Source organism: Diadema antillarum, unplaced genomic scaffold (genome assembly GCF_040938485.1).
Source record: "Diadema antillarum isolate AM-2024a unplaced genomic scaffold, OU_Dant_1.0 scf00000119, whole genome shotgun sequence".
Classification (NCBI taxonomy): domain Eukaryota; kingdom Metazoa; phylum Echinodermata; class Echinoidea; order Diadematoida; family Diadematidae; genus Diadema; species Diadema antillarum.
Window position 1 is genome coordinate 400,001 of NW_027271008.1, and position 15,436 is coordinate 415,436.

Sequence of the window (15,436 nt, forward strand, 5' to 3'; positions counted from 1 at the left end):
ACTTGTAAGACAATTATGTGAGTGGTTGAATTTGAAATCAGGAACTTCATTGAAAAATGAGACAGACATATTTTCCCTTTTCACAAAAAAATAAACAACAAGCAAACACATACAGTACCAGATAAAGAATACAATTTTTCTGAACATAACGGATTAGTTATACAATCCTCTGTGTGAGAGAAACAGATATGTTTTAAGTTTGGATTTCAATGTTTCTAGGCGTGTCCCGTCCCTAATGGACAAGAATGAATCTTTTCTCCTCATGTGTCATTATGCACATAATCAAGATTTTTCTTCCTTAGGCTTTATGCATACCGGTATATGAGTTATTTAAAAAAAACACACACGTAAATGATGCTTCTTGACCTGCGTGTGATTTATATGTCACAAATATATTTCATGATTACTGAATGCTACCATAGACATAGTCACTACTGCGAGTTGATCATCATTCTTCAGTAATGGATGATCATACTCACTTTGCTGGCATTTTCTGTGTTAATTTTACTTGCATCAATTGATGTCTGTGGCATTTCTTCTCAAAAAAAAAATCACTAAATCTACATCTAAAATTCTACTGAATGTTGGAGACATCTCGTACGTTCTACAGCATGATAAATGCAGCAGAACTATGATGGTATAACTGAATCCACAATGTTGGTATTATGTACACACATAATATCAATAAAGACTTCAAGCATTCTTTGTGCACAGAAAGCAAAGGTCAATGAGACAAGACCTGGGGAGTGTTTCTAGGAACCTGTCCACACACCCCAGTAGGCCTAGTTGGCTAAACAGAGACTAATTATAATTAAATGCAAAACAAAGATCGTCAACAAGGGACTGACTTGGTGTGGAATGGTTTCTAGGAACCTGTCCACGTAGCCGTTCACCACGCCCGATGGCCGAACGAACGTGCACTGCTCACGTGTCTAAAATTAGAAACAAAGATCCTTGAGAAATTGAGTGGCGAAAGATACATCCATTACTCAGGAGACCATGAAAAGTGCATCTCATGAATGATGTGAATAAATTTGGTTCCCTCCCTCCAGCTTGTGATGTATGCTTGCACATATTCTTAAAACTATTCAGTTTAACATTTCACATCATAATCTTGTATGTTTTCCTTGTATATTTATATGTTTCTTTGATTTAATAAAGCAGTCACTAAGGATGTGCCTCTTAACCAAATACATTTAAACAGTATGCTTTCTTGATCAAATATTTCTCTCTCTCTTTCTTTTTTTTCTATCTGCAATATACTCTTCCAGGACAAGTAAGCACATACATGTATAAGGAATTTTACAGGACACTGTGTAGTTATAGGTTCACTGAAATATTTATTTAATATGCCATCAAAATAATTAGTGATTTAATTCATGCCAAAATTCTCCATCTATTTCATGGAACATCCATCGCCTTGACCAATAACTGAGGAAAAAAGAAAGTATCAAAGGGTACTTAATGATTGACAAACATTGGCAGTGGTAACTTTTAAAATCCTCACAGACAGGACATGGAGCCACAGTACAAATTTCAGTATGTACAATGCATGACACAAGTCTCAAAATATGCAAATACACTACAAAATGCAACCAAATCTTTAAATCTTTCACAAAGAAGTCTTTTTAAGTCTTTCACAAAGAAAAGACCAGTTACGACTATTTTATGTCCAATATAAGTCTCGTGGACATTCTTGATTTTCATTTCAGAGTCCAGTCCACAGATTGAAGTCAACTGTCAAGTCTTAATACCAGACAATGGGCTGTAATTATAGTCCCCTACATTCAATCAGCAATTAAGTGAATTCTGTCATCCTTGGTACAGTGTGTGATATCCAATATATCTGCTTGAAAAAAAGAATAAATACAGACAGAGATAGATATCTAAAATGAGTGTAGAATTCTACAGTTGTGTAATATGACTGAAGGTTACTTCAAATACAAAGAAAACCTTATCATAATATTTTGAGTACATGGTACAGTACTTTGCTTTCCCAAGGTTTAATCTGAAAGACTGTTAAATGTACATGTGTATGATGATATGAATTAAATACGGTACACAGTGTAACTGCTGTCCAGTACTTAGCACAGCCTACCCTCTGTATGTATGTACAAAATGTCCTTTGTCCATACAATATGGGGCAGCCCCACCTACTGCACAACGAATAGTTACAGACATATGCATGGAGAAGGGTTTACTGACCTCCTTCCAAGCAATGCAAATCGCACCCTGTGAGACAATTCTAGGCGGACTGCCTGAAATCCCACTGACCCTTGCCTACAATTTAATACCACCTTGGACTGTTGGTGAATATATGAGGCTACTGCGGTTATAGATTGACCGAGCATCAAAATGTGAATCTGCTTTGGTTTCCTAGGCGACGCCGAACGGCTGGCTGCATCACATGATCCTGGGGATGAGTGCTGCGATGAGTGAACTTTGGCTGCAAGATGGCTGGGTGTAAATGACTGCATGATATGAATACAGGGGAGAACCTTTGGCAAGGGATCACATTCCTATGATCAGGTGGTGAATTGCCCTTATACCTGGTACGAAAAACTTTCGAGGTAACTGCCCTCACAATGTAGGAAAGTCTGCATATGAATTCATCTTAACCAATCTGCACCATGATATTCATTTTCTTTCTTTCTTTTTTCTTTTCTACTAGTATGTACTTCTACACCTAACCAGTAGAGGAATCCATATATGGTGGCTTTGAATGACACATAAATCAACAAGAAGCTTATCTTCACAACCGAGGAGTGCTTTTCATTTTATTCTTGTCGCAACTTGCACTGCGGTTATGTTACTGTTGACATTGAAAGTCATGATTTATGAACACAGCTCAAGCTCATATATCTTGCACTTGAAAACATATCAGGCCAGACTTAAATAATTTTAGGTGGAAGAAAACACACAAATGAAATGTATATTCTACATATTTCACAAGAATAATATTTCATGGATTGGGACTTGTAAACAACTTTGTGAGTGCTTGAATTCACAATAAAATATTATACTGACAGAATGCTACGGAAGCATTATCACTTTTCAAAAGAAAATGAAAGATTTTCCAGCTTAGATATGATATCTGATACATGTGTGCTACAGGAAGCAATAATTTCATGAGGTGTTGATTTCACAAATATCTGCCAAATATTTACAAAACACTGTGAGATATTCCACGCACACAGTACAAACTGTAATTAATCAAACCCAATAGGAAACATAAACATGAAATGACAAACATCTCTGTTGCAAGATTCAAGGCTCTGTCATCATTATGTGATGTTTGCAAACTTCTCTTTTGCTAGGACACAAAATGCAGATAAGACTTCCCCAAGTTATGTTTTTAATAGCTCTATTTTTCATAACAGATAAATGAGCAGTTGAATAAACACACATATTTGCTTGATAAAACATACTTCAGTTATTGCTTCAGAGAATTAAATTCAATTTAAAAGTGTAATATTTCTTTTCGCATAAATTTGAAAAGACCATGACACTTAAAGTATTTTTTTTTTCATGGGTGTAATTCATATTAGTCAACCTTTAGATAAATGGCTCCTCAGCCACCAAAACAAAAGCTGGACATGAAATCTTCATAAGATGTCAACATACTGCTTGTCACAACAACTGTTAAATCATGCTGTAATCACTTAAAATTCCTCATGAGTGAATTTTACATCAAGCACAGAATATTTTCCAATGTGGAAGCTTTTGAGAATTTCCCACCCTCTAGAACTAGTGTGAAGATACTATCTTATGCAAAATATAGGCAAATATTTTGGGTGACATCGAGAAAAAAAAAGGTATGTTAATGAGAGTATGTAGATCATTCTCTCTCTTAATTTGTGATCACTGCTCACAATCTGCAAGAATCAAATGAAAGATGCCCATAATCTCATGGAAACACTTAGTTTTAAATGATCGGGTATTCGTCACTTCCATTATAGCTGCAGTGAAAACAAACAGCTCGCCTGCACCATACATGTGCCGGAGCTGGAGTATGAATCAGTGTAAATGCTGTGCATGCATGCATGTGCACACAGTGTATGAATCCATGTGGTGATATAGACAACACAGCATCGGTGTTCAAAATCCTTGCTCTACCATTCTTTTACATAATTAATCAATAATATTTCTTGTGGTTTTCGGAAATGTTAAGATGTACCACATCTGACAGTTTCATGAAATTTTAAGCCAGTTATGACAGAAAAGTAGATAATTTCGTCTCAAAAATTCACCAATCGTGCACTGACCATGGATTTCTTTCACTCCAGCCGCCACTAAATACCCAGACGTCACACCATGAAAATACTTCTGTCTAATTTTTCTCCAAAGACAGTTTCAACCTTTAATCCCAACTATCCAATCTAAAGATGAGAACAGCCACTAAATGCTAGAGGAAAAAAGTAGAATCAACTGCTTGAAACGAGCCGAGTCCTTCTTTACAGAGTGTGACTCCCATCATAATTTTCCCCTCTTTCAGCGGGAGAGCTTTGGCATTTAAACCCCACTGCATTCAATGGTTCCTGTTAAAAAGTGCAAGCAACTCCCATCGCTAAGAGTACATTAGCAGCACCTGGGCATTCAAGACAGTTTTGTTTGCATACATGTGTGAGCAGACAGTAGACTTTCCAAGATGTAAGTAAGGCAAGTTCACTTGTTTGATAGTAGGCAGTTTACAGAATTTTAAAATCTGGGATTTCTGACAATCATAATTTGAAACAAAAATCAATCTGCTTGTATAATGTATCTAATTCTGCTTGCTTGTAATGCATTATCACGTTCAGAATTATTCATACCTGTATATAATTGTGATCTGAGAGCATGTGCAGCATCAGCATTTTGTGAATGCACCGATTTTCACGTTTTATCAAAGCTAAGAACTGCAAGGAATATACAGAAGTTTGTTACATTCATAAATTATTCTCATGTTATTCACACTAATTGTATATATATCCATTTTCTATTCTTGTTACTCTCCACATCTGTGTCTTTATCAACCATCAGTTCATAATCCCATCTCATTCTCTCTTAATCCGTTCCTAAACTTTGATTGAAGTGTGAACTGACTTTCTTCTATCCATCCATCCATCCATCTATCCAAAGGGGTGTCAACATCTGCATGTCAAAACACATACTGATGCACAGAAAATATATATATATTCTGAAGGAAAAGAGAAAGAATGGGTACATTTCACTTTTCAAGTATGCACAATCCAATCTCATAACAACAAAAAACCCCTCATATTTCTTATCACCACAATATCTTCTCATTCAGAATGAAAAAGAAAGACCCCTTGTATGGTAAGTATACTAGGTGACAACTCCGCATCCATCCATCATTGTATTTTGTTGTTTATTTTTACTTTTGTACAATTTTTTTTCTACATATCTATCTTCCTTTTCTATCAAATGATTTACCCACCAGTTATTCTGCATAAATCAATTACTTATTCATCTGTTTGCTTGACTGACTGAGCGTCAATCTCACCATCTCTCTATCCATTCAGATTTCCCCCGCTGCACGCTCAATCACCGTGCCGCTTGTTTTGGAGCTGTCCCGCGGATCAGATTGGTTGTACATATTGGATCAGCGTATGAGCGGGCATGATGCGGTTGGCATGGCGGCGGCGGCGGTACACATAGTGATGGGAGCAGTGCACCCTTTGGTCTGATCATGACCTCCACACGGCTCAGCTCTGGGGGGCTGGCTGTCTTTGCTATTAGGAGGCTCCCATCACCAACATCCTGGGGGCTGGTAATACAAATTTAACCAGGCCCACAGGCATGTGCACCTCTTCTTCCCTATCATCCCCCCCCCCCCCCACCCCCATCCCTCCAGGGCGCGACCTTCACACGGTGGCTTCAAGGTAATGTTCAGCTGTGCTGCTACAACACGCTTTCCCTGGCTTCATGTGGGGGCTGGTAAAATGATTTGGTAGGGTAGATTGTTTCACACATCTATCGCATACTCCTAGAATAGCTCTATATTTCCCCGGCTCACTGCAAAAGCACTCCATGGCCAACATTCACGTCATACATGCGTTTTTTCCTTTCCAGACCAAATTTAGCACTTCAGGGGATCATAATAGTAATCCGCATGCCTTGGGCCTGCTCATTGCAGTAAATACTCTGCGATTATGCATCAATTTGCGAGAGTTAAGATTATTATCTGATGATTATCATGAACCATAACCAGATAATCGTTTTCACGCAGATAATTGCAATTGGAAGCCACTTTTCTTTGTCAATTATGTCACTTTCATATTATTGGTCACTCTTAAGATGGCTTGATCTAATCGCTCTCCATTTACAAGTGTTTGGGTTTTTTTTTTCCCACCTCATTAGAATGTGCTTCATGTTGTTATCTACAATAATGATATCATGTTGTCAGAGTTGTCTGATTTTGGTCTGGTTTTGTATTCCTTATTTTTTTCTTTACTCTTTTTGCTTCTTGTCAATATGTGGTGAAATTATTTTGTGCAGTGTGTGATGTTACTGTATTCATTGTGGAGATAAATTTGATTTGAAAAAACTGACAACACAAACAGTGTGTCCTTTCTAACTATGCCATTTCTAGACATCATCCCCAGCTATGCAGAATACTGCCACCTCTGTCAGGGTGGGTACTGTATTATTGCTTTGATTTGACGAAATAAAATTGAACTGCCTGTGACAGTGTAATGTTTGATGCAAGCCAAGGTGCGCTGCGAGGTCAAAAGCTCACTTCTAAATGCCGACTGAACACAATGCACACACAAGTACCCCCACAGAGCAAACTTTAAAATGAAAACATAGTTCTGGTAAGGGCTTCAGGACCCGTCTTTCACCATTTCATATTTGCTTGCAATATATCGAAAGAGTCTACCAAGAAACTTACCTGGCTGACGCGATTTGCCCAGATGATGAGTAGTTTCGGAGTATTTTGAGATAAAAAACAAAAGTCGGTATACCGACTTTTATTCCAAAAGGATCCAGGTTAACTCGGTCTCTGGGACAACTCGGCCCTATTCCAGACAATTTATACACAGTTCGTGATCGCCATTATTCTGTAGATAGGCGCACGTTCATTTTGGATGCGCGCGTTGTATCAACTCGGCCCATAACTGCGACCAACCAGGACACGAAGCGCTCCCCTAGTAAAACATTATAAAATCCAGAGGGACAACTCGGCCCCGCCATCAAAGTGAGGCCGAGTTGTCCTGAGTCCGAGTTAGCCTGACCCCGATCGGGTAAGTTCTGAGATGCGAACATTTTTGGTTAATATTTTGCTTTTTCGTCATTACCCAAAGAATATCTCGTTATTACAGCATTATTTCACACATTTCTTAGGCACACGTGTACATTTTTGGGGCGAAATTTGACAATTTTGCAGGCGTACCAGAACTATGTTTCGCCTTTCAGAGGTGTGAACTCAACAAAGACGGACCCTAATGATTTATGCCAAATGAACAGTACAACATCGGTTTGCAAAACGTATATGTCATTCATCAATTTTGCACTTAGGCAACTCGGTAAAATCATACATATGCCTCCGTCTTTTGTTAACTCTTGGGCACAGAGAGAACAAAATAGTCATTGCTGCTGATTCAAATCATATTTTGTATCACTTTGTGTGTGTGTATGCAATGTTCTAGCACTGGCATAACACATCATGGCATTCAATCTCAATATGGGTGATTCCGTGAAGTTGGGGCACAAAGTGTTACATCTTAACATAACTCAATATTAATTATGCTGTACATGTTGTTTATCGGCTTTACATCTGTATTGAGACCATACATTTTCCTGGAAATTTTGTGCCATTCAGACTCAATTTTGATGAAGTTATTAAAACAATATGTAACTGTGTCCTGTAGCATCGTGACGTGTCCATGTAGCATCGTGATATTTAAAATCTGGTCCTAAAAGACAAATTAATGCAATTAGCTTGACCAAAATTTGATACAATATGCATAATTACTAGATTAGTCAGATAGCTAAATATCTTAACTCTCCTTTCCACAGTTTTACTTTTACAAGAAAATTACATAATGTGTCACTATGCTACGCGGTGTCCACCAAATGTAACAAAAAAGGACACCTCATAGCATCGTGATACATTTTGTAATTTTCTTGTAAAATCAAAACTGTGTAAAGGAAATATGAGATATTTAGCTATCTCATTCATATCTTGTAAATGCATATTGCATCAAATTTTGGTCAAGCTAATTGCCATAATTTGTCTCTTGGTACCAAATTTTAAAATATCACGATGCTACATGGACACGTTATGATGCTACAGGACACTGTTACATATTGTTTAATAACTTCACCAAATTGAGTCTGAATGGCACAAAATTTCCAGGAAAATGTGTGGCCTCAATGCAAATGTAAAGCCTACAAACAATAAATGTATAGCATAATTAATATTGAGTTATGCTGAAATGTATCTTTTAAATATCACGAAGCTACATGGATACTGCCCCAACTTCATGGAATTACCCATATGGATTTGATGCTGTGTGAGCATTCCCTACACGATGCTTGGCACATTATTGTGTTTTTTTTTTTTCTATCTCATGCAAACTCTTACCTGCTCTGAAACTGACACACAATTGAAACATTGAGAGTCAGGCACGACAGAAATTCAAGTTTGTGAGGTGTTTACATTGTAAACCTGAATATGAACTGGGTAGAAATTCCCTTTGGAAGTTCCCTTTGGAAAACAACAACACAAACAAAATCCCTACATTCATGTTGCATGTAGGCCTATCATGTAAAAAAAAACAACGATGGAAAATTATTCATTTGCAGGTAAAACTAGAAAACAAACACCTGAAAATGCAATAATCATAGTGGTGTCCCATTCCTCATTGTGTTGATACTGACACTGAGAATATCTGATGTAATATCGACATGACATGGGGCAACTACTTCTCTTTTGCCTTTGATCAAGTAAGAACAACAATATTTGATCACATATTTCTGAAATAGCAAATTGGAGTGGTGCTAAACTTCTAAATTGAACCATATCCACACTGGATGCTACTCATCCTCTGATGAACTATCAACTGAGGAGAAATAAAAAACAACCTAAAAATATAATACATTGCTCCCCAACAAAAAAAAAAAAGAAAAGAAAAAGAAGAAAACAGAATGCATTTGTTTCATGGCAACAAAAAATGCATAATGCCTGAAGGGAATTTCCCTTATTTACATTACTTGCAAGGTATCTCTGTTCAGACGTGATCACAGTTAAAAATGGAACCAATTTCAACCCACTTCCACACAAACAGCTTTTTGCGTGAAGCGTTGCGACAGAGGAAAACAAGATTTATTCATTTGTTAGACTACAAATGACCACACTTTTCATTTCTCCTTCAAAATCTAGCTATCCTATCAAATTTGATGTCAATATTATTAAATGAAATGAAACTGGGATGGAAAACAGATGTTTTTTTTTTTCTAAAACATCAATAACAATAGGGATCAAAGAAGTTACTAGGATGCACTCAGGCATAAAAACAAAAACAAGAAGAAGACAAAAACAAACAGTGACAGCTTTAGACTGTGTGCGTAAAAAGAAGGTCTGCACGTTAAGGTCAAATGAAACTAATTTTAGCCCGAGGATAAGTACTCACGTGATCGGGTTGCCTCTGATTTCGGACATAATGGCACTCTCTCCTCCAAGGTATTCGTAGCACAGGCTTAGGAAGTTATATATTACAAATGCTGCAAGCGTAGAAGTAAGGGAAAAATGCAGAACAGAAAGAGATTGATAAACAAATAGTAGAATGCATCGAGTCAAATTTGGAATGGAGGACAATTCATATTATGAATAGAAATGTTGAATTATGCAAAAACAAATGACTCACGTAACAATAAGACATTTCGAATGAGTGCATAAGGAAAGAGAATGTTTAAAATATGAATATTTGACAACAGAGTGAAAAATATTTATAATAGTTGTTTAAAATTCCCTTAAAGGGGAATTCCAGTGCAGTTGAAAGTTATTCTGAAGTAAGAAGGACATTTTCAGCACAATGATATAAATCTGATCAAAATTGGATGAAAAATAAAGAAGTTATAAAAATTTTCAGGAAACAGTTCTTGAACAGTCAGTATGAATATGTACATAGTGAAGTAATGATGTCATCCCTTTACAACTTGCCATATATAGTTTATACTTACAATTTTGAAATTCCCAGTTGTTCATTAAACTGCAATGACACCAAAGCCTCAAATCCTGATAATCTCACTGATCATTATTTTGAAGTTATTCAACCAGGAAAAATGTCATGTTTCACACTCCAATAACAGAAATATTGAATATTCTTGTTTTTCGTGTGTACATCATCAATGGAAAATTGTGAGGTGATGACATCATCAGCTCACTCATTTGCATATTCAAATCATTTGCAGGAGGACTGTTCTGCTGAAATTAGCAAAACTTTACAATTTCATAACTTCCCTAATTTTCATGTGATTCTGTTCAAATTTATACTGTTGTACTCATAAGATTTTTTACTCTAGCTTATTAGTGAATTCCCCTTTTGAACTTTCAAGGTACATAAAACTGTACCCCATGGATGACCAGCTAGTACAGCTGAATGTAGGATATCTAGCCATCTTGTACAGATGGTACATGAAAACAAACAACCAAAACAAACAAAAGAGACGAAATTAGCACAGGGACATCTAGGATTTCAGTCCACAATACATGCAAAGGTAGAACACACTGAGGCTACAGCACGTTGATGACAGCTACATGATAAATAGAAACCAAATCTCCTTGTTTTTGCTTCTGGACACAGGAGCTGGGGTAGAGCAGTATCACGTACTTCTGTCGCAGAGTGATTAGTATCACATCATTCTTACTCTGCACTGGTTTGAGAATTAATTATATAAAATGGCTTGGTTTGCGGGGGGGGGGGGGGGGGGGGGGTAGAAATATCAATATTGCATCGCACTTGCTTTGCATAAAATCTGCAAATTGAACAGCATCCCGGCACTATACAGCCATGTTTCTCCCAAAATAAATCTAAGATTGACTAACTCTTGCATCGCAATGCAGACTGCGACAGCTAGTGATTGTTTTGTGTCTACACGCACAACGGTTATTGGTTTTCGGATCACGTTGCACGAAATCAATTTTTGAAGACCATCAGTTTCGGGTGTGTGTAAATAGCCTACTTTGTACTACAGGTGACTCCCGTCATAATAAAGTCCTCGCGACCAGCAGCTTTCGTTCCTCATATTGAAATTCTGTTACACCTGGAGGGAATTTTCACCATAAACTTTAATGATAGCAATTTTGGGACCTGAATTATCACTTCATTGTAGCAAAATTTCATTAAAACAATGAACGCTCTGTATAAAATTGTCCAATGTTGTTGAGTGAAAAGAAATCCTCCTCGGCTCTGATGGCAGTGAGGTAGAATACAATATTATTCTTTCTATCTGTAAATGCAAAGTACGAGATTTTGGTCCAAGCCATGATTGCTTTCGCTGGGACCATGCCTGTTCAGTTTTACTGACCCTTTCATCAATCTTGAGTTTTGAGCACAACCGATAATCTTGAGTGCATTAGAGCTAGAAACTAGTGAGAACTTGAGCACTAGCAATGGGCTCATTTTGTAGAGTCCATTATGCATGTAAGAGAGAGAAAAAAAAACAGAGAGGGAGCTATGGAAGGAGAGAAAGACAGAACGAGCAAAAGAAGAGAGGGGAAGAAAGAGGAGAGAAGGAACGAGAGAACAGGGAAAAAAACAATGTGAGAAAAAGAAACAACACAGGTTGCCATACCACAATGCCAGTACACCTACTCACATGCCATGATCTACAGCACTCAAGGAGGTCATAATGCAGAGAGGATACATTTGGAAAACATTGGTGGTGAATTAAGTATCGATCGATTCCACTCCGTCAGGAATTCACTCTCTCTCCCATTTGAAAGGTCTTTCCTCTCTCCCTTTTTTTTTTTTCCTTTCTTTTTTTTTTTTTTGGTCAACTTCTATGATTGTGTATGCCTTCCACGAGCAGCATGATTCTGACATGTTTTTAGCACAGAAGGGCTGTTAAAGGCGTAATTTACAATTTGCAGATGGAACAAAATCCAGCATCAGTGCTTTAGAATAGTTCTAAAATGTAAGTTAGGGATTGAAACAACCACTGTAAAAAATTTGAATCAGTACAATCAAAGTTAAGTATCGTTAAATATACAAAATGTGAACAATAGTTATAATGTGTTTCCAAACTAACCCGTCTACAGTTACGGTTTATTGAGAAAAATACAGATATCTCCTTATAGTTTAGGCTTTGCCTGACACAAAAAATGTATATGATAGGATGTTTTGTGGTACAACAGCCCTACACATCATATGCAATAAATGTCATATCTTTTTTAAATCACTGTTCCCAAAGGCAAACAGGATTTTTCAGTAGCGACATACTGAACATATGTATGCCATTTGTATTTCGTGAGTCTTTCTTTTTCGCAAACTGGGACTTAAAGACAATTTCGTGAGTGGTTTTAAAGTCACAATTGTGGAGTATAGTAATGCATTGGGAAATGTTGTGTGCACGCTGCATTCATGTCGAGAACAAAGGTGATAATTTGGTGTGTTGTTAAATTTGTGAATAGTACCTGACTCACAAAATTTGCGAAAATAAAAACCCTGCAAAATTTATGGCGTATACAGTACGCCAAGAGCCAACAATTACCGCACAAAATTGGTTGACTGTCAAAATTCAACTACAATATTTAAAGCTGTCTGTTTACCTATCATCAAGGTGACACAACATTTGCTCCTTCAACAACTGCTCCTGTCTCATTTTTTTTCAAGAACTTAGGATTAGGGTTAGGGTTATGTTTGTGGGTATATTCCATGCCTGGCTAAGGATACAAACATTTCATGGGAGCAATTGTCGCAGGAGCAAATGTCATGGAACCATTATCAACCCACACAGGATGTGATTAGTTATCCCATAACCCATATGGGGATGGTGGGCATGTATGTTTTCATACAGTGATACATTCACATCCTTTACATCTTTTTCTCCTTCTTCTTTTTTTTTTTCATACGGACAAATACTCGTCCATACTAATTCAGATATCACACCATATTTCTCTTTATTTCAAAGACAGATCCTCCTAGACCCGGTCACTAACTTGCTCCAACCTTTTATGGACACATCAATTACAAGAAAACAAGAAGAAGCCCAAAATCTTTATTTGCCCACATTTCAATTAAAAAAGGTGAAGCCTCTAAAAAGAAAATGATGTCGATTCCAGCAGCTACACTTTAATAATAAACCTCAACATCCTTACCCGTGTAATAAGCATTTTGCCATAATGGCCTCTGTTCCAGGCTTTGCAGTCAATTTAAAGCTTTCTGGGATGACTCCCACAAATGAGGCAAACGTCATAAAATTTGCTCGTTGATGAATCTGACATATATCACTTGATCATATGAGACTGGACAACCCCGTAGATTGCTTACGAGCATTGCAATGGAAAATGGAATGAGCGCGTACAAGCTCTTTTATGATGACCACAAATTTGAGGTAATAAGGCTGGTAGAAGTGAAGGGGAATTATTACTGACAACTTTGGCTTGTACGCTCTCTCTCTCTCTCTCTCTCTCTCCCGGAAATTTCAGAACAACCAGAAATGCCTCCTTACTATCTGAACTGTTAAGAATAAAAAGTGATTTCCTTTTTTTTTTACTGTTGTAAATTGAGCCCTTTTTGCTTAAGAATCCCAAAAGTGGTTTGCCATGTTAAGCTTCTGAACAAGGATGTTGTCCGAGTAGAATGAGTATCCACAAAAACTAAGAAAGGAATGGAAAGAAGTACAGGGTGGAAAGACACCACTTCAGTGAATGTAGATTTATTTTCAGTGGTGCCAGTGGTAAGCTGTGTGACACTGTCAAGTCAATAAAGAGCATATAAGATGGTAAAAATAGCCACTACTGAAACATGCTATCTACAGAAGATGTGAATATGATGCCATCATATAATTTTCCCAAACAGTAAATATTCCACTACTCATGAACCAACCATCAATAAAACAACAAAGTCCTCATTTCTGACTCTCTTTGTGAAATAAATTCACTTTGATGTTTTCTCCAATTTGATGATATCCATATTGAATGGTAGTTTCAAAACATTAATCCTAATGGTACAATACCTTCTTTACATTAAAAAAAAATTTCATAATCACAATCAAATGTCTACCTGTTGATGGCAAGTCAAAAACACAGAGCTCAAATTGGGAAGTTTCTATAGACAATAGGAGGGAAACATTCAACATTTTGGGATTTTTTTCAATTAATTTTTATGAATTACACAACACACGGATGCAGCCACAGTCTCAGCAATCTAGGGGTCTGTTTGGTGAGACTATCAACTCACAGCAAACAGAGAAAAGCACACACGAAGGAGTGTAAACATTGTGCTTGATTTATCAGCCCCTCCATCAAACGTGTCTGATGTGATCATTCGCAGACCACTAGCCATCCCGGACATGAACCAAGGCGAGTTTCTGATTTTATGAGGGAGAAAAAACAAACCAAAACAAAAAACACTCTGTGCCTGAAGATGCGTCTTGGAACATAAACAACACATCTACATTTTCTTTTTATTCGCTTTTTTAATACAAATTTTCCTCAGGCGGTAGTGGTAAGTGCATAAACATGTACTGAAATTCTAGTAGTTATAGCAAGGGGGGTACATACAAACTAGGTATCAAATGTGACCGTGCACCTCAAAACGAACATAAAGTCGCACACACTGATTTTGCGTGAAGACGGAAAATAAGTGAAAAGGGTCAACCTAGCCAAACTTGACTTTTTCATATTTTCTGAAAGAGCGGGTCTTCTTTGACATTATGCTAAAATTTGGTATCATAAAACGGACAGGAAAGTGTGGTTTTTTAGTAGTTTATCTCAAACATTTTCGGTAGAATAGTGTGATTAGGTGTGTCTTTGGAATCCCTTTTTCATTTCTGAAAAACCTTGTCCACATTCTTCACTTTCAACCCTTATAACTTTTGAAAGGATAGTGCTACTGCTTTAAAAATTGGCATTAATTATGGACAGAATGTGTTAATGAGGCATGCTTAATTTCACTTTAATCTGATAATCCCTTTATTGTTGTTACTCTGGTGGTTTACTTCCTGTTTTTTGTCCCATGCATCGCACAGCCAGCACGGTTTGGTAAAGATTAAGCGCTTGAATAGACACTGTACTTCAGAGCCTCTTTTCTCAGTTCACGCTTTTCCTGAGTTTGTGCTTTCTTTCCAATATTTAGATAGGTTAGAAGAGTCCATTTGATTTGAGTTATACATCATTTTAAAGCTTAAAGTCTGCTCTTTCAGAATATGGTCTTAACTAAAAATTCATGTCTGGCGACTTTTTGTTTGTTTTGAGGTGCAGAGTCAC

General features: G+C 37.1%; 1 protein-coding gene across 1 annotated transcript in view; it reads right to left on the reverse strand.

Annotated features, from left to right (window-relative positions):
• Positions 1-15,436, reverse strand: part of LOC139720008 (transmembrane protein 184B-like) — a 79,361-nt gene that overhangs the window by 10,516 nt on the left and 53,409 nt on the right. The window contains exon 3 of the mRNA XM_071631386.1: positions 9,636-9,726. Coding sequence (XP_071487487.1) covers positions 9,636-9,726 — 91 coding nt within the window. The remainder of the gene's footprint in view (positions 1-9,635; positions 9,727-15,436) is intronic.